Source organism: Podarcis pityusensis (genome assembly GCF_964106645.2).
Source record: "Podarcis pityusensis genome assembly, chromosome: 12".
Taxonomy (NCBI): domain Eukaryota; kingdom Metazoa; phylum Chordata; class Lepidosauria; order Squamata; family Lacertidae; genus Podarcis; species Podarcis pityusensis.
In genome coordinates this window covers 10169174-10194722 of record NC_138037.1, presented here as the reverse complement: position 1 = coordinate 10194722, position 25549 = coordinate 10169174, and the positions used below count along the sequence as shown (strand labels likewise).

At 45.8% G+C, this 25549-nt stretch overlaps 1 protein-coding gene and 1 long non-coding RNA gene across 8 annotated transcripts in view; one reads left to right on the top strand and one right to left on the bottom strand.

Annotated features, from left to right (window-relative positions):
- The window catches only part of LOC308459218, a 96318-nt gene that overhangs the window by 49397 nt on the left and 21372 nt on the right, over nucleotides 1–25549 (top strand). The window lies entirely within an intron of this gene.
- Nucleotides 9353–25549, bottom strand: part of LOC308459004 (sodium channel protein type 5 subunit alpha-like) — a 294603-nt gene continuing 278406 nt past the window's right edge. For all 7 annotated transcript variants that reach the window (XM_080973958.1, XM_080973961.1, XM_080973959.1 and 4 more), the window contains 6 exons: nucleotides 24244–24525; nucleotides 17513–17566; nucleotides 16477–16618; nucleotides 14258–14358; nucleotides 12555–12825; nucleotides 9353–11563 (listed from right to left, as the gene is read on the bottom strand). In XM_080973958.1, coding sequence (XP_080830084.1) covers nucleotides 10338–11563; nucleotides 12555–12825; nucleotides 14258–14358; nucleotides 16477–16618; nucleotides 17513–17566; nucleotides 24244–24525 — 2076 coding nt within the window. In that variant the 3' untranslated portion in view covers nucleotides 9353–10337. The remainder of the gene's footprint in view (nucleotides 11564–12554; nucleotides 12826–14257; nucleotides 14359–16476; nucleotides 16619–17512; nucleotides 17567–24243; nucleotides 24526–25549) is intronic.

Here is a 25549-nt window from a genome sequence, read left to right as displayed (position 1 = left end):
CATCTGGGGACCCACAGGTTGAGAAAGGCTGCGCTTCACAGGTTGAGAAAGGCTGCGCTAGAGCATAAGGATCTCCCCACAGCAGTGATGGGAGAACCTGCCGCCCTTCAGATACAGTGGTACCTCTGGATGAGAATGGGATCCGTTCCGGAGCCCCGTCCGCATCCTGAGCAGAACGCAATTCGTGTTTGCACATCTGCGCGTGCACAGATCGCAATTCACCGCTTCTGCGCATGCGTGTGACGTCATTTTGAGTGTCTGCGCATGCACGAGCGGCGAAATCCGGAAGTAATGCATTCCATTACTTCTGGGTCGCCACAGAGCGTAACCTGAAAATGCTCAACCTGAAGCGACTTTAACCCGAGGTATGGCTGTATTGCTGGACTGCAACTCCAAACATTCCCACCTGTTGCAGCCAGTGCTCAGGGATCATGAAAGTCGCACAGTTCAGCAGCTGTTGGAAGGCCACAGGTTTCCCCTGGTTCATCAGTTCAAATGGCAGCAACTTCCTTTAAGACTCGCTTGCAAAGATATGCAATGCACCATCTTTTGTCCAAGCAGCATGTGAGCCATACAAAGAGGCACACCAGTCAAATCCTTAGCGATTAAAATGGCAGCACTGTTTGCCTCGGGGTGGCAGAGGGCATTTGGTTTGTATGTCTGGAGCCCCAGAGAGCTGCAGGGTCTTAGTCATGAGCATCCGCTGTGTACAGCTTGGGAGTGTGAACATTCTCTCCCAACACTTGCTCATTCTCCAGGCACCTGCCTGGCTTTGCTCAGATATGTGCCACCCAAGAGCAGCTGATTTTGTGACAGCTGCAACCTAGAGGTCATGTGGGGTGCCCTGCATAGGACACTCCCTATATCGGAGCACCTCAACGGTAGATGCTAAGATTTTGTCCAGCAAGTTTTCTTTACGGGGTTTGAAGTTCCAATCAGGTCTCATGGTTGAAGTCAGGAATCCAACTAAAATACAGGATCAGTTCGAAACCCCTTTCAAGGACTGGCATTTGCAGTAGGGCTGGGCAATGTCTTGTTTTCAGCATCGTGATATATCATCAGCTAAGCATTGTGATATACCAATACATCACGATGTCTGAAATAAGGATGAAGCTATGTAGAGGCATCGGGTGCCATCTTCAAAAACAGGCATAGGCAAACTAGGCCCTCCAGATGTTTTGGGACTACAACTCCCATCATCCCTGACCACAGGTCCTGTTAGCTAGGGATGATGGGAGTTGTAGTCCCAAAACACCTGGAGGGCTTGCCCTATGCCTGTTCAAAAATCTAAAGGGCTGTGACATGGAAGATGGAGCGAGCTTGTTTTCTCCTGCTCCGAAGGCTAGGACATGAGCTTCAAGTTACAAGAAAGGAGATTCTGACTAAACATTAAGAAGAACTTTCTGGCAGTAAGAGCTGTTTGACAGTGGAATGAATTTTCTTGGAAGATGGTGGACTCTCTTTCCTTGGAGGTTTAAAAGCAGAGGTTCCCTGGCCACGTGTCTCAGATGCTTTAGTTGAGATTCCTGCATTGCTAGCATTCCTTGGGGTCCCTTCCAACTCTACGATTCTATGAAGAGGAGGATGCCAGGTCAGCATCAATATCAATAAAATTCAAAAATTCAGGGGTCATTTTTGTTGGAGGGGCAAAACCCAGTCAGTAGACATCAAATGATCACCAGGGCTAACTGGCCAAGTTTGTCCTACTAGGGCCAGCAAGGAGACCAGGGAAGAATTTAAATGTGGGGTCCCAGAAAGGGTTTCTTCATAGAAGAGGAAAGGGAAAAGGGAATAGAGGATCAGGCTAATTCAAACTGAAGGCCAGGCGGAACAGCTCTGTCTTACAGGCTCTGCGGAAGGAGATCAAGTCCTGCAGGGCCCTAGTCTCATGGGACAGAGCATTCCACCAGGTCAGAGCCGCCACTGAAAAAACCCTGACCATTATGTACTGAAGACTTTCAAAAGTTCTTGTAGGTGCCCCTCATTCCAGGTGTTCCTGTGCTCCTTTTCTCCTTACGGACAGAAAGTTCCTTTCCCTTTGTGGCGACGGCATTGCGCTTCCCCTGGCGTGTGTCTCGGCCGTCTTGCTCAGACAGGCAGCAGGATACTTGATCCATCAAATGTGCAGCTGGGCTCCAAAGAAAGAGCCTGCAGAAGTATGCAGCCCTATGGAGCCACAAGGCCACCCCAGCCATGCTCAGCATGGCTGATGAGAAATGCCCAGGCGGGACAACTGCGGCTGTCCGTCAGCTTTCCGATAAGACCCCACAACACCCGCCCAGCCCCACCTGCTGATGCATTCCGCTGAGTTGAGCTGGGAGGATTCTTGCTAAGCAGGCAAGTGGCCCAGCATTCCTTCGGTGGACAAGGACCAAAGCAAATGAGCCAAGCTCCACACTTAAGCGGAGACAGGAAATGGGTCCCAGAAACAGTTTGCAACTCAACCAGCTGCTAAGCTGTGATAAAGGGGCTTGTCTCTGTGCATGTGCAGATGGCCTTTACCTCCATGGGGAGGCAAAACCCACTCACCTGCTGTCTGCTCAGGTGCGAAGCTGCGTCATGAGTGAAGTGGCCATTCACTGGGCGAAATGGCATTTTGTTTCAGAATGCAAAATTCATTTTTAGAATTATTATTTTTTGGAACCTTTTCGCACTTCACCTTGGGCATCTATAATGTAAAGTACAGGCTTGTTTAGTACAGCACTTTTTAAAGTGTTCCTCACCCCGCAAATCCCTCAACAGTGAGTTTTCAAAAGCATATGCAAGCGACAAGACCTGGCTGGACGAAATACATTTATCCCTTACATCCACAATTATTTTCAGATTTAAAATATCTTGGGACATATTCTTGGGACCTTTTCAGTCTTGTGAAATTAATTCCAGTACTCAATAGGGTGACAAATGGGTGGGGGTGTACAGTATATGGAATTGCCTCCCCATCTCTCTGGATTTCCAGAAAGAGACAGTCAAAAGGGGACAATCCATCTGTGATATTCATTCTCATTCTCTCTCTCTCTCTGGCAGGGGAGTTTGCATTTGTCCAAAAGCTTCCATTAGCTTTGCATTCCAGTTATAATCTGCCATCCCTAACATGGTAGCATCTGTTTCGGAGCCAGTATTATATAACCGCAATTGGCTTGCATTGGGATATGTTAAAATTGCGGGTGGGGGCAGGAGGGACATCTCCTGATTCCAAATGAGAGAGGAAGGGGGGGGGGGAGAGACGGTAGATGGCCCACGGTATGACTCTCACTGCTCTCTGTTCTGGATTTTTATCACAAACCCTTTTTGTTCAGGGTTGCTTCTGCAGCACAGATAATGTTTTCAACTTTGCCTTGATTACATCGCAAAGCCCCCTTTGAAGAGATCTCACACTAATTTGGGGCATTAGCCACTGGCTACAAAGTACAAAAGTGAACATATGAAAATCGTGATGCATGATGATGATGATGATGATGATAATAAAACACCCTCGAACGACGAGACAGTGAGATTATTTGCAAAACACATCCTGCATGTCAGATCGGTCAGGAGGCTAAAAATATTTCTTTCTGTCTTTTTTCTTTTTTAAAGTGACTGGCAAATAGCATTAAAATGAGACAGACGGAAGCAGATAGAAGGGATTATGAAGCAGCTCACTTAGGATTGTGGAGTTCATTCCAGTGGCTGCTTTTTGCAAGCAGGCAGGAGGACCCCATGCCTCTGATCACACAATGGTTGCCAACTGGCTAGAAAAATACAGCTCAGCCAGCTCCTGTGTCTCTTAATGGCAGCTTGATCTGCAGCTAGGGAGGGAAATTAAGTCCATTTCAGTTCCTCTCAGCTTCTCATTTTTCCAACCTGAAGTTCAGTTCTGAACATTTCCATATCCGTTTCCGATTTTTTAAATTATTTATTTTTAAGCCTCATGAAATGAACCAGAATTTTAGTGGAAATTTATTATAGTTTATATCTTGTTGTGACTTATGTGGAACTTGTTCAATTTGATTGTGCATTTCTAAAATATTTTGTTTCTGGTCATGAGAGAGAGGAGGATCTCTCTGTTGTGACATCTCATTTGTGCAGTGCCTTCCCTAGGAAGATTCACTTGACACCAAACCTGATGTCCTTTTTGAGCCAGGAGAAGACCTTTTTATTTGCCTAGGCCATCCATACAATCTGGTTTTAATGTTGCAACGTTTGTTTGTTTAACAGATTTGCTAGCACAATTTTATCATTGGTTGTTTCAGTGCTCTAGCTAGCTGTTCAGTTGTAAACTGCAAATGTACATGTTTTCATTGTGAATTGGATTTTCTTTTATGATTGTCGTGTGCGCCCTGGGAATCATCAAACAAAGAGATTCCCAATACGCAAGTGAAAAGATGGGCACCTCTACTGTTTTGGGCAGTACCCCATGCTTTTAGCACAATGCAGTGTTTAATCTAATGTAAATCTATTGCTCAAAGAGTAACCCCACCATGAGATAAAGTGATGGGAAAGGCTTAACAACCTTGTGGTTGTGTGCTGTTGGGCCACGACTAAAGACTTAGGAGCTGGCCCAAAAAGCAAAGAGACAGCCTCCTCTAGGCCTTCCATGACAATTTCCATCTCTACAGGGAGAGGGTAGCAAGCCCAGCTAGAGGGCTTTGGGTTGCCCTGCCTATGCCTGAATTCAGCTATAAGAATATGACTGCAATGCGCTGTCTTCGACACTCAGAAATAAATAAGCCATTTGCCTTGCAGGCAGACCTGTCTGACTCTTCAAGCAGATTAGCAAGGAGACAAGTGCTTGGGACAAAAACCCTTGCCTGTATCCGTGATGAGCCAAAGCAGCCACTTGCTAGGAGAAGACCCAGGTCGTCTGTACAGATATGTGGGTGAGTCACAGTAGCTGACTCAGATCTGCTGACAAAGTGCCTCTGGTGTGTGGCTTTTAAGCACAAAGACATTCAGGACTGGGGCATAGCTATAAAAGTGGGCCAGGTGACTGGGATCGGGGAGGGAGAGATTGCACCCTTCCTAATGGAAGGGGGTCTTTTATTTAGCCTGGTGTGTTACGTGTAGCATTTTTGCAGGGCAAGGACAACAGGCCACATCTCAAGCACTGGGTCTGCCTCTTTTACATGTGTTTGGTGGCTGTCTGCTGCGCATGACGGCCCCACAGCGCATTGCAGAGGATGCTGGAACATGTTATGGAGGCAGAGGCATGTCTTCAGCATGGTTGCCAGACTGAGGGTGCCTGCAGACTGTCACTATTTTGCCGGAGAGATTCAAGCATATAGGAGAAACGTAGGCTTTCAAAATTAAAGTGGAGTAAAGCTCTCTCTGTTACTGTGACAAATCCACTTCGAAAATAAACAAAATATTTTTTTTTTTACGGTTAAGAAAGTGGCAGGAAATGTGAAGGAATTGTGAAGGATTCGTGGGAAGACATATAAAACCCCACAATGAAATCGGGATGAATGCTCTTCATGTAACCTCCCTGCAAGCAAATCAGCACGAATGCATACAATCTAATCGCCGTGTAAGCTTTGTGATATGAATGGGAAAGTCCCAACCCAGTGAGAAATCGAAGCCTAAGAGGACCTCTGCCCCTGGGTGAATGTGCCAAGTACAAAGAGCATGGGAAAGAATGACCGTCCTTTCAAGCATGGCATTGATTCCACACACACTCCCGCAGCACTAGTCCAAGCCCAGGGCATGTGAAGTTACTTGAGCTCCTGGCTTGTCAGGCTGCAAAAATAGCTCACACTGAGGACCTGACAAAAGCTTACCTACTGCTCTGCAGTCCGGCACCTTCACTCGTCACCCTGGGGCTATCAGCACCGTTGGAGGATTATTATTATTTTGTGTTTGCTCTCTGCCAACGGCTGTTCGGTTTCCACAGCCTCACCCCCCCTCCCTCGTGCTCCTTATTTAACACATACACTATCTGACAGGTCACAAAACACAACCAGGGATTTGCGCCGAGCTTGTCGAGTCATGAGTTGTTCTGGCCTATCTCCGATGGAGAGCTTGGTTGCAACAATTTCTGGTTGCAGTTCTCCATTGCAAGGAACACCTGTTGGTGGGAAACCCAGACGGGAGAGGGACCAGTCTTGTCTGGGGCCTTCCCAGGGGCACCATGTTGACCACTGTAGGAGTCACAGTGCTGGAGTAGGTTGATATTTGGTCTGATCCTGCAGGCCCCTTCTTAGCTTCCTCATCGCTGCTCTTGAAATATATTCACAATTGCTTGCTTTTAAGGCTGCTGGTTTGAACTGGGACTATTGCTTTATGGCCCCTTTGGCTCTGTTGAGCAAGGGAAGATCAGACTCCTGAAATCTCGACAAGGCCCCAGCTCTGCATTGCTTCCTCCTTCCACAGCCCCACCTCCAGAAGTGGCAACTGGAGAGTAGGGGCCGGGGTGGGGAATCCTTCACAAGCTCAGTTTAATGTGACCTAAAATTAATGGAAGTCTTTCTATAGATCATACCACACACTTCAGAGCAAGCTTTTTCAAGTGTAGCAATTAACCTCCCGATAAAAGGGTTACCTGAGAAGGATTCATTGATTCACCTTCTCTTAAGATGCAAGAGCCATAGCGGTCTGCATTTAGCTGCAGAAGAAGACACGAAGGTATTGCTGCAGCTTTTGGGACAGCCAGGCCATTTGGCACCAGAAAAGCGTCCTCTTCTGAAGGTATCTAGTTCATAAAAGGATGTAATCAAATCTCCATTTCCTGGATGCAAAACAGTGTCTGCGGTTCTGCGGTATCAGCTTATGATTAGCCAAAATATAAGTTTCACAGCCTCATTGGGGGCTGTGAAGTTTGTCTCACTTTCCTCAATATGGTTGTGTTGTGGGTTTTTTGCCCAAAAGTGCCAAAGTTCACAGGAGAAAGGGAGTTCATCATTTCATTGCCTAGACACCCATGAGGCCCTGCCCTCTCTTCCCAGTCAGTGCCATGAGTTGGATCACCGCAGGGGAAGTGATAGGGCCACCTGGTTGTCTAGGCAACAGGGCTGGTCCATTTTAGGATAAGTGTGGCAACTATCTCAGGCAGCTAATTTTGGGTGACATGAAAGGGCAGGACACTGTTAGTTCTTTAATTTATTATGACTGTGCTTTTACTGCCAGGGAGTGGAAAGAGGTGCTTCTGGGATTGTTTGTCTCACTTGACTGTGCCTTGGCCTATGGGCACCAAGCACCTTGGCTTGGGGACTGGGGAAAGGCATCATTTGCTGTTCCACCTCAGGCAGCAAAGATGTCTTAGGCTCTTCTTCTCATCCAGTGCTATGGCTGTGACTCATTTATCCTGAAGGTGGCAAAGTTTGCAAACAGCTGCAGAAAAGGCAAATGAACGGCATACAGCAGTTTTTAGTAGTATTATTTTTTTACAGCAGGTATTTTGTGCCCTACTTATTGTAGCCTCTGTTACAATCCTGTTTTTGCAGTTGGACGATCTGGAACAGCCTTATGCTGAGTGGAACCCAATGACCCAACATGGCCCAATTGTGCAGAGCCCTTACTCAGGTGTTGGAATTTCACACTGGATGGGCTGTTGCAGAATGCAACCATGTTGGGAGCAGGGCTAAAAGTGTGGTCCTGTCTCTTTGTTGAATTGGCAAGGCCCTACATGAGTCATGCACGAATAGGTCTCATGTATATGTGTTTTGAACAGGAAATGGTGTTTTGTTTTCTGTTCTACAGAATGCCTCTCCTAGTATTAGCCTGCCTGGTTCTAGGAGATCCTTTGTCTTGTAGGTCTGGAGGAAACGCTTTGAGTTGTGACATCAGGGCTGGATTAAGCAAAATAAGCACATGCTTAGGGCATCAAGGGAAGGGGGGCACCACATAAATTTCCCATTGTTGGATTTTTCACATTACTGGCCACATTCATTTTCTCTGTTCGAGTATATTAAAAATCCCTACAGAACAACTGTGTAACAAAGCAGGACGGATGCCTTATCTCTACTAAGTATAGAAGCAGATGTGTTATGTAAGATTAGTTTTGAGGATCTGATCAAAGACTTTGCAATCAGGAAAAGTAGATTTTTTTAAAAATATAACTAAAGCGGAAGTACAGAAAATGAAACATCATTTTCCATCGTACTGTAGGTTTTGTTTCATTTTAAAAATAACAATTTATGTTAAAGGGACCCCTGACCATTAGGTCCAGCTGTGGACGACTCTGGGGTTGCGGCGCACATCTCGCTTTATTGGCCGAGGGAGCCGGCGCACAGCTTCCGGGTCATGTGGCCAGCGTGACTAAGCCGCTTCTGGCGAACCAGAGCAGTGCACGGAAACGCCATTTACCTTCCCGCCGGAGCAGTACCTATTTATCTACTTGCACTTTGACATGCTTTTGAACTGCTAGGTTGGCAGGAGCAGGGACCGAGCAATGGGAGCCCACCCCATCACGGGGATTCAAACCACCGACCTTCTGATCAGCAAGCCCTAGGCTCTGTGGTTTACCTGCATCCCTAACAATTTATGTTACAGGTTATTATTATTTATATTTGAATTAGATGTATGTGATGGCAACAAAATGTTTGCTTTGGGCCTCTACAGGTCTTCATCTAGTTCTGGGCAACATAAGACAGGGCCTCCTCTGTGGTGGCACCTCAGTTAAGGAATTAAGGCAATGTTTAGTGCTGGAGTTTTTGCCAGGGACGATGGGAATCATAGTCGAACATATGGAGAGCCATAGCTCCCCTGTCCCTGCTGTGAATGTTCTTATCCTTGATTAATTGTTCTAATCTTTTTCACAAAGTCATCACAATTACATAACTGCATGCTATATTTAGAAGCACTTGGTTCATTTCAGACAAGATGGAGAAGCACAAGAAGCAGGCAGAATCAGACAGTTGAGCACCTAGTTATCACGCCACATATCACCATGTCTACATTGAACCGCAGTGATCAAATTTCAGAGAAGTGGGCGGAGGGCAGGGATCATCCTTATAATTAGGTGTTTTGCCCTCAAAATTGCCAGATGTCGTTTCGTTACACTCGGGGGAATCTCATATGGTACTTCCTTAACGTGGGGAGAGCCTGCCTCTGTGGCGCCGTTGAGGAACCCTTTGTTTAACCTCCTTAGGCAATTCTCCTCTTATGCTGTCAATAGCAGTTCTTCCACATCAGTTAACCAGTCTGGTCTCATAAAAACAACACTATTTAATGCTGATGAACTCGAAGCTTGTTCAGCTTGAAACGGAACTATCGGTGAAAACAGATCCCAGCAGCCGGTCACTTTGACAGCGTCTGGGCCGCATGGTACTGCGTTTTTGGGGGCGAGGGGGACAACTTTCGAAAGCCAGGAGCCTTTTTTATATATATAGAAAAGGAGTCGGAGCAGATCCCTTGCTGGAAGCAAAGCAGATTCTTGAAGCATGGTAAAAAAATAGTGCTTTTATTGGCAGGTTTACAAGCAGAATCCATTAGTGTCTAATATCCTGCAGGATAGAACAAAAATAAAAATAAAATGCAACCCATGTCTTGCTTTATCTGACGTCACTTCCTTCCTTCTGCGCTCCCTTGGTTATCAACTGCCAGGAAGCAGCTGATAATTCCAGGCGGGTGTCTCTGTGGTAATGCAAGGTTAGAAATGTTGCTGACTCAGTATTTTGCCTTGCAACCTAATTTTCTCGGCAAGCAACTCCCGTCATTTGGGGGGTGGGGCGGCATCTCTGGTTCCTAGTTCATCACGTAGAGCGTTAGCATCATCCATCTCCGTGGAAAAGGAGACAATTTTATATTTATATTTATATATATTTATATATATTTTAAGTAAAAAAATATCAAATATAATAAATTTATGAAAGACCATTCACAACATATACAATAAGTGTTACATTGCTGCTACGGGAGCTACGTGATTCCTCCGCCCATCTCTCTCTCTCTCTCTCTCTCTCTCTCTCTCTCTCTCTTTCTCTTCGCCCTCACTCTCTTATTATAGAATGCAAGGTCATACATTGCCGTAAGTAAACGCACTAATATAAGTAAGACCTTAAAATGAAAAGTATGCGGTCAGGTTTTATCTGTGTATAGTTATAAAGTACTTACTGTGTTACAGTCTAGCGTCTCCATAAACACACCACTGCTAGGACAGCCCCAGGACCTTGTCTGGAACCCCCTGGCCCCCGCCCCGACCCCTCCCTGTGCATATAGAAATATAAACATTGAGCAAAGTTGGAAAGAGAAGGGTCAAAGGTTAGACATCTGCCAACGCCTTGACATACCCTGGTTCAGGGCTGACCTCCCTTCCTGCGTCCTTTGCAACTAATGTTTAACAAGGCTGCTTCAACTGTTGTGTGGTTACATTCTGTAAACAATATTCTTAAAGTGTCCTAAATGAAAAACTCATATATATTTTTTTAAACCATCGACTCTTTGTCTCTGTCGGGCGACAGCTGATCGTCTAGATGCTCGTCGCTTTTGCTAGAGTCGGTCAACCTTAGCTGGAAGTTGTCGCTGGTGCCCCTGGTGACGCTGTCGTAGGAAGGAGGGAAGGAGGTGGAGGACAGAGTTTCTGACTTGTTTATCGGCCTCCCATAGTTCTCGCTCATCATGAACGCGATGAGGCCTTCCCTCTCGGGAGCGTCCTCCCCTAGGTGGCAGGCTTTTTGGCGGTATAGGAAGGAAGCCTGCTTGAGGGAGCGTTGGAAGAGATGGCTCCTGTAGGCTCTCTGAATGACAATGGCAGAAATTTCTTCCTGTTTCCGCCTGAGCGTGGTTGTGATGGGTTCGTAAGAAATCTTCGAGGGGTTGGCAGCCATGAATTTCTCCTCCATCTGTATCTTGAGGGCGTCCATCTCCCCAGACTCCCCCAGCACTCTTTTGGTGAAAGCAAACAAAATATCTAAGCAATGGATCCTGTCCCCACTCACCATGGGGAGGTCCATAGCTATGAGCTTGATCTTATTTGGTTTTGCAATGCGTAAAGGTTCTGACAGAGCGTCCGCGAAGTTGGAAAGCGCGGCGTACTCAATAAACTGAGTGGCTTCGGGGTCAAATTTCTCCCATATTTCATAAAACATATCAAAGTCGTCCTCGCTTAGAGGCTCTGTGCTCTCTTCAGTAGCGACACTGAAGTTCTCTAAAATAATAGCTATGTACATGTTTACAACAATGAGAAAGGATATAATGATATAAGTAACAAAGAATAGAATTCCCACTGCGGGGCTGCCACAGTTTCCCCTCGAGCCATTTGTGTTGATATGGCTTGGATCACAATATGGCGGCCCGGTGTTCAAAATGGGGCTGAGAAGACCATCCCAGCCGGCGGATGTAGTGATTTGGAAGAGACAGAGCATGCTGTTGGGAAACGTCTGGAAGTTGAACATGTCGTCAATCCCATGCTCTTGCTTAACGTAGGCAAAGTTGGCCATGCCGAAAATGGCGTAAATGAACATGACCAGGAAAAGCAGGAGGCCGATGTTGAACAACGCAGGGAGGGACATCATTAAGGCAAAGAGAAGAGTTCGGATTCCTTTGGCCCCTCTTATAAGTCTCAGGATCCGGCCAATCCGAGCCAAGCGAATGACTCTGAAGAGGGTAGGGGAGAAGAAGTATTTCTGGATGATGTCAGAAAGTACAGAGCCTTGGGGGGAAAGGGAATAACCAGTTAGTGAACTAGCAAAGGTTATGGCGTTTTGGTTGAAAGTAGCATCTCAGGTTTACCAATTAAGGGCATGGGACATCCCTGCTGAAGCTCAACTGAGTATGCGAGTAAGGATCCGCACAGAGCTCAGTTGAGCTCTTGCATCCCTTCTTTCCTTCCTTTGGGGGGCCTCGATACACACATGCAGGGGCATCTTACCATGTTGCCCTTGGGATACCAGGAGGCTTGTTCATAAACCCAAGAAGAGTTCTGCTGGATCAGACCAAGGGTCTATTTAAGCCAGCATCCTCCCGTTGCTCTGTCCCTGCTCCTGCCAACCTAGCAGTTCAAAAGCACATCAAAGTGCAAGTAGATAAATAGGTACCGCTCCAGCGGGAAGGTAAACGGCGTTTCCGTGCGCTGCTCTGGTTCGCCAGAATCGGCTTAGTCATGCTGGCCACATGACCCGGAAGCTGTACACCGGCTCCCTCGGCCAATAAAGCGAGATGAGCACCGCAACCCCAGAGTCGGTCACGACTGGACCTAATGGTCAGGGGTCCCTTTACCTTTACCTTTTACCTCCTTCCTACAGTGGCCAGGGCATAAGCAGGGCATAAGCATAGCCCTCTCCCACTGTTCTTTCCCAGCATACTGCTTCTGATCATGGAGGCAGTGTATAGCCAGCATGACTAATAGCTCATGGCTCCCTTACATCCATCCTGTTGAGTAACCTGTGATCTAAAACGCTGCAGAGGAAACCAACAGCACAGGTGGGCCTTCTGCCCCATGGGTTCAGCACAGAGGCCATGAACTGCTATACAGATGTGCTGCAGACACACTGGAGTAGGCCAAAGAAGAGTCTGCATGCTCCAGTGTGTCACTGCTCCCAAGAAATATTCACCTGTGGTTTACCCCTTGAAGCCAATCAGGCCACGTGGATCTAGGGAAATCCACCACTCCAAATTCTGTATTTGTTGAGGGTTTGACTTACCCACTATTGATAGAATTACGACGACAAAGTCAAAAATGTTCCACCCATTGGTGAAATAGTAGTGCCTCAGAGCCACCATTTTTAAGATGCACTCTGCTGTGAAGATGGCAACAAAGACCATGTTGATTTTGTAAAGGATGTTCACTTTTTCTGGGCTCTGGTCATCCGTTTCCACCATCATGGTGACCATGTTGAGGCAGATGAGGAGCATGATGCAGACATCAAAGGCTTGATTCAAGACAGCATCAAAAATGAAGCCTTGATACTTGTTCTGGAAGATATTAGAAAGACACGTTAGATCAGTGGTTCCCAAAATGGGTGGTATGGCTTGGTGGTGGTGGGGGTTACCTAGGGGGTTACCAAGAGATAAGGGAGTGGCGGGGGGGGGGCAGGCAGTGCTGAAGGTACAAATGACTATCAGACTTCGAAAAGCTAGTATCCCTGAATCAAGCTCATCAGTTAAACTGAATAGTTTTGATTGGATTTTGAATAAATCTGCAATTAACTGTTACCGTTTTGAATTTTATTGTGTTATTATTAGTGAGTCGTGCAAACCACTACTCTGAATAATGCTTTTTTATAGGGTCTGGGGCACTGGGGATGAGCTTACGCAAACTACTGCAATAGATCAAAGCAGCCAACTGAGATAGCGCCATATGTTTACACCTATCTGGGCCTGAAATGGAACTTTTATGCAGTTTGGGTGTTCAGCAGTGGCCGGCAGGGAGGAGCACCTATGCACACAGTGGTGGGCTCCTGACAACAGTATAATTGGCAAGTCTAGGGACTGTGCAGGCTCAGGGTTGAGTGGCAGTGACATCAGGCAGTTCGGGAGCCCTGGTGGAGCCAGTTCAGTGCTTCCCCACCCCCCCTCTCTGTTCTGGTACATGATAGTGGTGCCCCTGCCAGGAGGCCAGGTCTGCAGCACCACCCCTCTTTGTCACCAGCTCCTGTAAGTGTTCACACTTGCACAGCACCATATGAAAGTGTGGCAGTGGTCAGGAGGACTGTGGTCCTAGCAGCTGCCTCAAATATTTGTTGGTTGAAGCAGTAGTTGTTGGCCCCGGAGGTGGCAAGTCACAGGCTGGACAACCCTACCATGCAATTTGAAAATAATAATAATAATAATAATAATAATAATAATACCCCACCCATCTGGCTGGGCCTCCCCAGCCACTCTGGGTGGCCCACAGCACATATAAAACATCCAACATTAAAAACTTCCCAGTACAGGGCTGCCTTCAGATGTCTCCTAAAAGTCAGATAGTTGTTTATTTCCTTGACATCTGGTAGGAGGGCATTCCACAGGGAGGGCGCCACCACCGAGAAGGCCCTCTGCCTGGTTCCCTGTAACTTTGCTTCTTGCCATGAGGGAACCACCAGAAGACCTTCAGAGAGGGTGTTGGTCCAAAGCATTCTTTGGAATGGAAGAATAGCATCATGTTTTGGGGTGACAGAGTGCCCTATCCCAAACACTTTCCATTCAATTCAATGGGAAAACTCCAAAATATTTTAATAGAGCTCAATTTACATACTCCCCCCCCCCCTCTTGACTGGTGCTATAAACCTCTCTAGAAATATGACAGAATGCTTGTGTAAAAATATGTGTAGTATATAAATAACTACAATGGATACGATTCTGGTGGACATTTTTTTGAAGGGGTCAGTTGGTATCAGCTAAAGAAATCCACAGAATGCCTCACCACTGGCCGTGGGATGGGTTTTTGGGGTTTCTTGGATCCCAGTTTTTTCATGGCATTGTAATATTTTTTCTGTTCCTCCGTCATAAAGATGTCTTGTCCACCTAAGTATAGGGAGATAAAACTAACATTAATTTGGATGGCAGAAATGGCTGTTTGTGGAAAGCAAAACCATTTTTAATTACTAAAGGTCTCCATTTCCTTCCCCTCCTTTCCCTCCATTCCTGGTAGCAATCATTAAGCTATCTAATTATATTTCAGTAAGAATTAAAACCGTGCGTGGGTATCCCGAAGAAAGTTTGTTAATCATTTTTACTGAGATATTGATCCTACCAAAATTCAACAGCTCCATGGAATTGGAAGAAGTGCTGTCTGCCTTATCAGTTATCAGCAGCGGATGACCATGAAATTCCATGAGAAATATCACCAGAGGGGTTAGTCTGTGACTAAATCACACTTCCCAGAGCACTACATAAACTCAAGCACAGCTCTCCTTCAAGATGCAAACTTCTCTAAATTTTGAAATGCAGTTCTCCAGCCCCACAGATGGGTGTGTGAGAAGGAAGTGCACATAAAAATGCACATTATTGGTGAAAATAATACACAAAAACGCATTGTATTAAGGGAAATATTGCCGGAAGGCTAAATTGAATACAAAATATGCACATTAGGAGATTGTTGCTGGCATCCATCTGTCGCAAGAGAAAATGGTGTGCGCCTCTGGGGTGAAGTCAAACTGCTGCATCAGCAGCACTGAAGTGGCTGCTCTGAAGCACAAGCCTAGGCTGTGTGTATGGAGGTCCTGGGCTGCCCAGATGACAAGACCCCCCTCTCGGCCGTGTTGGTGTGGTCCAAAAGAAAGCAGAGCAAGACGTTTGACACCAGCTTGGCTGTAGGAAATGCCAGAAGGAGATATAGAAGACACCATCTAAGCATCTTAGGGATTCCACTCCAGATTTGTATTGGGTTTACTCCTTAGCCTTTTCATCTCCTGAATACATCCCACAAGGCAGCAGAGGTTTAAGATAAGAGTTTTTCTTCTATAAGTGCAGGGTAGGGACCACAGAAGGAAGGATGTGTCCCCCACCAGATCTACCACCCCTCCCCTAACACCCCATACGCCCCACATTAGGAGAAATGAATGGCAAAATGCTGATGAATTTTCATGAGGACTTGACGGGGGCGGTATGGAAATTGCAAACATATGGGAAATTTGGTGAACTGAATGTTAGACTGGAAAACAGAAAGGGAGAGAAACCAAAACTGACAGATTCATTCCTCCATCCTAAGAGGAGGAACTGATATGGATTATTGGGCCAGCATTTTTCAGAACCAGATTAGAATTCATTGCTTTTCAGCAGTGATTTATTTATTGCATTTTTATGCCACCTGTTCTCCAAGGAGCTCAGGGTAGTATGGCTTGGACTATGTACTGGCCACAAGATTTCCATGTTTATTTCAATTTTGGAATAGCTACATACAATTAGCTGAGTGCTTGATTGCATGTCCTCCATCCTTTCATTGTTACCGTTTTGCACAATGGAAGTAATTATATAACCTCTTTTCTTTCCTTTTTTTGTGGTCCTCTTTGGTCATTTGTGCAAACTTCAGGAGATACTGCTCACTGACTTTGTCTTTTCCCTTCTGAGTATTTTGTTTGGGAATAGGTGCATCACAACATACTGACCAGCAGTTGAATGAAAACAGGTGACAGGGAGAAGCCCACAGCTCAATGGCAGAACACTTGCATTGCACACAGAAGGTGCCCTCAGGTTCAATCTCTGTTATCTCTAGCTAGAAGGATCAGGGAGGAGGAGACAACTCTGGAGAGCCATGGCTGGTTGAAGTAGACCATCATGGGCTGGATGGACAACTCCTCTGGCCTCTAAGAATTAACCAGATCACAAGGGGGGAAGGAACCCTACCCAATCACTGTCCTGGCAGTTTTGCACCATTGCGCACTCAGGTCCTGCTTTCAGGCTTCTCATAATGGGCATCTGATTGGCTAATGTAAGAAGGGGATGCTGGACTAGATGGATCATTGGCCTGACCCAGCTGCAGGGCTCTTGTGTCTTTCAGGCGGAGGTCTTCCTGCTACCTGATGCTTCCAACTAGAGACGGCAGGGATTGGATATTGGGCAAAGTCTGTGGTCCACCACTGAGCTATGGACATCCCTGCCCCCCTTCCACAACTCACGGCTGCCTGGTCGACAAGGTGTTACTTATCTTTTTCTTTTGCTGATTGAAATTGTCAATGATAACACCGATGAAGAGATTCAGAGTGAAGAAGGAGCCAAAGATGATAAAGATCACAAAGTAGAGGTACATGTACAAGTTATATTCCCAGACGGGCTGCTCCTCACGCTGCAAAAAAAAAGCAACATGGAGAAAACAAAGAAAGGGTGATGAATGTCCACTGGCATCCTAAACTAAAACCAAGGTGTGTGTTTCCTCCTTTGAAATGCACAACACATTCTATGCAGCTCAGAGAAATTATTTGGCTGCTAGGTGGATACCAAGCCTCACCTACTGCATAGCCTACGACACTTGAAAAGAATTACGGTACTTAAAAAACTTTTTTTCAGACGACAGTATTTGCTCATCATGAATGTCTCGACCTTCAGTTGGGAGTTGGCGGAGGGCCTGAGCCAGTGGGCACTACTATCTCCACATGATGCGTGTATGCACATTTGTTGTGTGAACTGAGTTTTAATTATGTTAGCCTGATGGCTATTTCTTCCGATGGGGCTAATTGCATTTAATATGTCTCTTCTATTAAAAAAAGAGTTAATGGCTAAAACAGTCCAAATTTCAAGGCTCACTACATTTTTGCAAGATCGTTTTATCCATTATCAAGGGAGGGACTTTGGTGTTTCTAGTTGCCAATTAAAGCATGATTAAGTAGTATACTAAATAACACACATCATCAAAAAAAATTAGTATAAGAAGAAAAGTCCAAATTGATGCTAAAACATGAGCAGAAGTGAGAATGATTCACTGGAAAAATCTTCTGCCCAAGCCTCATCAATGAGCGTCACTCACGAAGCTCCCCTTTTAATACAATGTAGGGTGCTCAGAATGAGTCACCTTGGCTTTTCTGTGCAGCTCCCATTTATTTTGATGGGGGCTTTGCAGGAGAACTTCCCAGTAGATTGTGTACATTACCGGCAAGCAGGAGACACTGGTTCAAACACCATACAAAGAAATAAAATAATGCAAGACGTTAGTAGACAAAAGTCCTTTATCTGAGCAGCCCACCTCTCGTGAATCCACCGCAGCATACATAATTTCCATCCAACCTTTGAAAGTTGCCTAGGAAAAAGAAAAGCAATGCATGTAATTAAGACAATCATAATATGCATTTGTGTTAATGGCTACTTTATAGCTTTGTACCTTATTTGCACTATTATGTGGGGGAAAATATTTTTCACTGTTAATACAATAAAAAAAACCCAAACCACCCCATGAATTTTGGCTTATGTAAAGGAACAGAGTTAGCTATTGAGCAGGTTGTCTTCTATTATGGGGGACGCTTGTTTAATGACTGAAAGCAAGCTTTTAACTTAACAGGCAGCGGCTTAGATCCTAAGACAAGTTAGCTCAAGAAAGTTCACAGAAGGCTGCCATCCTCTTCTCGCTGCCCCACTGAACAGCCATGGTGTGGGTCAGAGGCAGGCAGCATGGTGTTTGCTGGGACCGGGTGGGGTGGCAGTGGGATGAATTCTGGGGTAATCACCTGTGATCTGAAACACTGGTATGTGTGTGATAGGGAGAAGGGAGGAAACAGGAGAGGCAGTCTGCTTTGCCCTAAGTAGCACCCTGGTTTGTAATGGCACACATACTTCCTACCTGTGTGGCTGATGTCCATTGGTATTGGTAGGTGAGAGGGCTGGGAGGCCAACAGTAGGGGGCGCTAGAGCCAATGACAGGCAGAGCCAACCAGTCCTTGTTTTGTCATCCATCCCCCCATCCCTGCTGAGTTGCGCAAGGGGAAACACTGAAACTAAGGAGGAGAAGGAGGGTGACAGGTAGTGACACCCCCTGGACTGGATGTAAGTGAGAAGGCAGGGCACGTGAAAGCTAGTTGGAGGTGCATTGCCTCATTTCCTCTAATGCACCAGCCTCCCTCAGTAAAACCTGAGTGTGCTTTTTGGAACCGACATTCATAATATGAAAAAGGAGGGTTGAGAGGCCTGAGGCGATACAGCAGCTTGTTTCACTGAAACAAATGATGATTTAATCCTGTACTATTGATCCCTTTTGCAGGTGGTTTAATAGCTGCTTCCCAATGTTTCCGTAATCCTGCGGGTGGCAACGTGAGCCTCTTCTAGTCCCTTCCCACTTAAAAGCCGACTCTCTTGCCCAAAAGAGGTTAGGAGGAGGAGAAAGAGGTTGAACTGCCTGCTCTGTGGCTCTCCAAATTGCTCTAATCTTTCCTCACAGCTCTCTCCCATTGGCAAAGCAATCTTCCATCTCTGCATGGCATTCCCATCCGGGGGCATGATTTGGCCAAGATTCCAGCTGGACTATAAACGGGGCGTTTAGCATTGGAAAAAGAAAGAACCCGACAATTTCTGAACTTCACAATTGCAGTTCATGAGCTGATCTGGATGGTAATAAGGCATTGTTGGATGGCAGAGCTGTCAGTTATAAAGCTGTTTTGTCCCATCCAGCTCCCCTCCCCTTCTATCCCCCCCCCAACTCCTGAGGAGCCTAGTAGTAAGATAATCCAGAGCTCAGTTAGGCTTCTGGAATCCTTCGCAAGACACTTCTGCAAAGAAGTGGTGATATCATGAAAGGCAGGGGTGGGAAACGTAACTGGGAGGGAAATAAAATTACGGGGGAATTAGTAACCACTTACAGACCAGATCTGAAGGTGGTAAGATCTTTATGGGAGTGTTGTGTGATATTGTCCTGCATGGCATAGGTCCAGCTAAAATACTGTCTGCTATTGAAATTAGTTATGGGCTGGTGTGTGTGTGTTGGGATGAGACTTAACTGCTGATAAATTCATCTTGGGGTCTCGCTTACAGCTGATGATTAGGCTATTGCACAGAAGGCATGTGCCATCAGACTGTGGCTAACTTTGAATCAATGTAAAACAAAACAAGATAAGCAAGAGGAAGGCAGTGATCTCAAGTTTGTGCCTGAAAGGGGTCAAGTTATGCTTTGGCATAACTTTGGGCCAGCTATGGGAGTGGGCAAGCCTAAATCACCCCATAGGGCTGGTTGCTGTATCTGCCTGTGTAGGAAACAAACAACCCCCTTGTCTACTATGTTATCACCACCACTTACCAAAGCTGGTTGCAAAACCTTAGATCTCAGCTATCTATAACTTTGATACAGCAAGCTCAGCTCTTGTGAACTTTACCTGCAATGCCAATAACATTGTTTGGGAAAGCTGAGAAATAGTACGGTATGGAACTATGTCTGTCCCAGTGCAATGAGGAATAGTTTCTTGCTCCTATGCGCTGCCGTCTGGTCTGGTCTCTTGCCTAACAGAGAGGCTGTAGCTCAGAGGTAGAGTATATGCTTTGCAGGCATGAGATCCCAGCTCAATCTCTGGTCCCTTCATTAAAGCAGGGGTGGGGAGCCTTGGGCCCACAGGCTGAACGTGGCCCCCTAGGCTTTTCTACCTGGCCCTTAGCACTCTTTCCAGACAGCACCTCCACTCCCTGTGCCACACCCTCACCAGCCCCGCTCAAATGCTTTTGCAAAAACCTCTGATTTTTTGCAAGATTATACTGTAGTTTACTGTATAAAGGCAAGAGTCACATCTATTCCCCTGCCTGCTTTTGCCTCTGGCCTTCGCCTGCCACCAGCACAGGGCCCCCAAGAGGCTCCTCTTGGGGGAAAGCAATCCCCGGTCTTAAGAAGGCCCCCCCTTGAATAAAAGGATCTTCAAGCAGCAAGGCTAAGCAAGACCTATATGCCTCAGCAGCTGCCAGTTTGAGCACACAGTACTGGGCTACATGTCCCAGCCAATGGTCTGCGTCAGCATAAGGCAGCTTCATATGTCCACAGGAAATCCTGCTCAGCCCCCTCTCTGACTTCTGGAATTTCATTAGGCATCATCACCCACACACTTTCTAAGCAACCCTGTCTCCTTGGAGGATGAAGAAGAAAGAAAGCCAACGTTTCCCAAGGAAGTTGAATGAACTGGAAGGGCTGAACCCAAAATGCTCTTTCCAATCTCTCCATCCTTTCTGCATCCTGCAAAGTGGGCAGGTGAGCAAGGGATGTGTCGCTGCGCAGGGGGCTACAAAAAAAGGGGGGGGGGAATCATAGAGAAGAACTTAGTGGCATGGTGACCATCAAGGGAGAAGCAGGATCAGGCCTGAATAACAGGTGCAAGGTTATACTCAGCCTGCAGTGCTGTATCACAGATACAAAGAACAACCATTTCTCACTTAGCCTACAAACACACCATGTATTTAAAGGACATTTGAAGCACATGACTTCCCCCAGAGAGTCCTGGGAACTGTAGTTTGCTTTTTATAGAGCAACAACTCCCAACCTGCTTAATAAACTACTGTGTGTAAGCAGCCTTGGGGAGACTGGAGCATGTTCAAATGACAAAGCATTGTATCTTGAGCATGTTTACTTGGAAGTAAGTCCTGCTGAGTTTAGTGAGACTCACCTCCTAATAAGTAGAGCTTACAACTAAACATTAGGAAAAACCTTATGACAGTAGGAGCTGTTCCACAGTGGTATGGACTGGCATAGCTGGTGGAGGACTCTGCTTCAGTTGAGCTTTGTAAACAGAGCTTGGATGGCCACCTGGCAGTGATTATTTAGCTGCAATTCCTACTTTGGACTAGAAGACCCTTATGGTTCCCTTCCAACCCTACAATTCTATGGCTCTGTGATAAGTGTGTGCAGGACTGCAGTGATAGCGTGCATTAGACTGAATACCAGGGGGGCAGACTGCTCCCCATCAAGAAGGCCTGTGGCCCCCCACAATTCCATCTAGTACTAATGGGGACACAAAACGGTGATCCATCGAAGGCCCTCCCAAATTCCTGTGTCAAATTTTGCTTCCTCTTTTGTTTTAGAATGCTCTTTGCTATTTTAAGTCCCCTGTCTGAATATTACTAATTGCAAGTAGGGAAAAACAAACAAAAAGGTTGGCTCTCAAATTGTGCAGAGTCTAGAAATATTTGGTGCGTCATGACATCGATCTATGAAATGCCCTAGTAAATTTAGCAGAAAGTTAGAAACTGCAACACAGCACACAACGCTCCCTCTTTTTTTTCAAAAGAGACTGTTTCTATCGGTATAAAAAGCCACACATTTGCAAGCTTTGCTTTCAGGGTAGAAACAGGAAAAAGCGGGGATATATTTGCTCTGCAGTCTTCAACATGCAAGCTAATAAGCGCATCTGGTTCACCAGGTGTGAGCAGTGAAGACGGGGGCCTCCAATCTAATTCTCTCGTCTGAAAGTAGGAACTTCCCTGCTACACACATTCAAGGCCTGGACTGACTAATCATTTCTGGATTCATAAACCAGGAATAAGTGCAGAGGCCGAGTCCTGCTCCTTGAGTCATCTTCCTTCACCCTCTCTTCCATTTCTCCCATTACACACCATCTTCTCCACCAACTTCTGGTCTGCATTAAGCTAGAGTGCCCCATTATGCCCAAACTGGGGGACACTGGCTTAACATTGGCTAACAAAGTAGGAAGTAAGTCAGGATGTGATCTGAATGCTCAGAGATGTCTGGAAGGGCACAACAGCTTCCAGCATAGGCTCATCAACATTCTTTGCTCGGTGTTCACTGAAGAGTGCAAAGGTCATATAAGAGCAAAGCATGTAAAAAACTTGGGGAGGCCTTTGAACTGGTAGCGGAACAGGTAGTGACATATTTGCCTTAAACCAGCTTCCCTCCACCAAATTAAGAAACGACTTGCACCACTTTTCTCCTGACCCTGACTAACCATCTCAGTTGCTTTCCAGGGCCGAGCCATCATGGCACAGCGGCACACAAAGTGGGATAAAAACAACAGAAGCTTAAATAAGCAGAATATGAAGCATTTTGCAAATACGGAGAAATAGGTGCCTGATTCTGATATGCTAAACTGTCTTATGCAATAGAAAAAATATTTTAAGACTCTCTTGAATGCCTGAAGAGGCTGAGTGAATATTAAATGGAAGAGTTAGTTCAACAACAACAACTTTATTATTTATACCCTGCCCATCTAGCTGGGTTTCCCCAGCCACCACCAAGCAGGACCACCACCAAGAAGGCTCTGTCTCATGTGCTCTCCAACCTATCTGATGGGAGTCATACTCCAGAACATCTGAGCCAGGTGGAACGATGGACAGATATGATACAAGGCAGATTCCTGTGTGCTGAAGGTCACTAGCTGAGAAGGCCTTTTCCTCATCCTTAAAGGGGTTAGATAAAGGCACAGTGGAGAAGTCTATCCACAGCCATTTGCCAAATTAGGGAAACCAAACCTCCATGATCAGCAGCGGTATAGCTTTCAGTTCCTGCTGATGGGGACACATAACAGGGATTGGCTATCTCCATCTTTCCCAGGGGCATCTGGCTGGTTATTGATTTAGAGAACTTGCTCGAGGGGAGAAATGTCCTGGATCCGTAGTAGTGCAAGTGGAAATTCAGTTACGTGACTTTCCCTGACCACTGCAACCTCTTGCACCCACTGGAAAGCTATTTCATTGTGGGATGTCATGTATGAAGAGCAACCACTCACACGAGCCCCTTCCCCCTTCTCTCTGCTGATTTCCACCTCCCTCTGCAGTCTTCCTTTGGGGAAGGGATGTAGCTCATGCTTTGCCTGCAGAAGGTCCCAGGTTCAACCCTAGCATCTCCAGGTATGGCTGGGATAGAGACCCTTAGCCTGAAATTCTGGAGAGCCACTTCCACTCAGTGTAAGCCAACAGCCTGACTCTGTATGAAGGAGCTTCCTATGTACAACTCATGCTATTCCAGAGGGTCCCTCAGATCTTGGGAATCATCTTGGGGGGGGGGGGCTGCAGTGGAGATATGAGAAAGACCCTTCAAAAGATTTTCACTCAAGCTGTTCTAACCCACTGTTTCTTGGCTCAGATTTGTCTGAACTCTACCCTGGACATCCTATTTTCCACACTGTTTTATGATTCAGACTCCTTTATCGGATCAATGCTGTTGCTTCCTGTTTGAAGTTTATTAACTGTTATCTTATTGTTTGTGTTGAGGAAGGACTTATAAAGTCCTTAAATTAATTGATGTGCAACCCTACGCCAATAACAGGCATACGGGCATAACAACATGGAAGATTTAGACAGTTCATTGGTTAGATTAATTAGTTCAAACTGTTTCGACTGGCTAAATGGATTCCTCCAATTAACTGACCAACAGAACTATCTGTCTATCTAAGCTTCAAGTGCCATACATGTTCTTAGAAAAGGCATTCCAGTAAGGATGGGGTGGGGACCCTGTTGTCCTCCAGATGTTGCTGGCTAACAGCTGCTTCCATCCCTGACCTGGCCATGTTGGCTGAAGCTCATGGGACTTCAACAACCCTTGGAGGGCTACAAGTTCTCCATCCCTGCTTCAGAACTATTGGGTTGCCCTCCCCAAAAGGCAAATTTATGCAAATTGATTCAATCACTCAATCATCTACAGATCATAATGTTCCAGTCATAATGTCTACTCCAGCTTCATTGAGTCCTAAAAATGTACCTCTTCTCTAATGCCCTGGACTTGCCTGTGGTTATTGCCAAATAGGCTTGGGAGTGCCTGGTTCATCGAACAGTCTACATGATTATTGACTTGCTACTCTGTTAAGGCTGAAGATGGTCTTATGGTTTTGCTTTGCTGTGTTATACATTTGACCATTTGTGAACCACTCTGTGCGGGGTGTGTATGTTTAAATTAAGAGGGGTGTATAAATGAATTTATTATTAAATAAATACATTGACTTAAGATTCCTTCGGTCAGTGCGACTGCCTAATAACAACATGAATAAGTAGTAGTGAACTTACCACTTGCAGCAGAGCCAGGTAGCCTGCGCCAACATTATCAAAGTTGACCCTCACTTTTGTCCAGTACAACTCTCCAGTCTCATTCAAGTTTTGGCAATCGCTCTTGTTGTTGACCAATGATTGGTTCATAGGGTCATCACCTATCGTGTTGTTAATGCACTTCCCAAACTTCCCAGAAAACAAGTTGACTCCCATGATGCTGAAGATGAGCCAGAAGATAAGGCAGACAAGCAGGACGTTCATGATAGAAGGGATGGCGCCTACCAAAGCATTGACCACCACCTTCGATGAATGAGAAGAAAGAACACAGTTATTGCAGGGGTTCTGCTTTAAGTCACAACTCCAAAGTTGCTACTCTACACCCACTATCCTGAGTTAGGCTGGGACTCTTACAGAAAAGCAGAATGACATTCACTGTCTTTAGCAAGAACAATGTTAAACTAGTAGAATACGTTTCAATGGATTCATCTAGGATCCTTCAACCGAGAAACATCCTCGAAACTGTCTATGTATGATGAAGTCACTGAACACAGCCTAGTAAAGACTAGGTAACACAATGCCCATAATACTGAGTGTACAATGTGTTGGCTGCTTTTGATGACTGATGGAAAATCAAGTTGCCAGCTCCTGACCCAGGGACACCCATGCTTTTTAACAGCTCCAAGGAAACGAGAAATTACTCAGAAGCACAACAGGAGTTCTGCTTTCTACAGCTGAGTGGGGAAAAAGACCAACTGCAGTGCCAGAATGCAAGCCACGGTACCCATACGTACATTGTTTGAATGAGCTGGAGCAGACAGAGCAATAGTGAAGCCTCTGGTTCAAGGCTGGCTACAACTGGTGCCAAATGCGGCCTGCTTCCTAGTTTATTCAGCTAGTCAGAAGCATGTTACTTTATACACGGTTATCAAGCTGCAACCCTCTACATACTTACTTGGGAGTAAATCCCATTGAACGCAATCAGACTTCTAGGTGGACATGTATAGGATTCACAAGTCCTTTGGATAGATTGGCTATTTTAAAAAATATTTTTTGACAGCTATCTCCTTGTGCTGCGTGGCATTGATCCTCAAAGGTCTAAGATGGAGCAGCCACCCTCCAGGTGTTTTTAAGACTAATTAATGAAATGATTTAAGTCCATAATGGTGTACTACCATCATAAGCAGCCCAATTTACATAACTGCTTAAACTAGTTCATTGTGGCTGAAGGCAAGACTCATAATCCAAACCTTAAAATAATCTTCAACTGGGACAGTATTGTTCCTCAAAGGTCTACAACTGGGATAGCCAGGATGGCTCTATACAG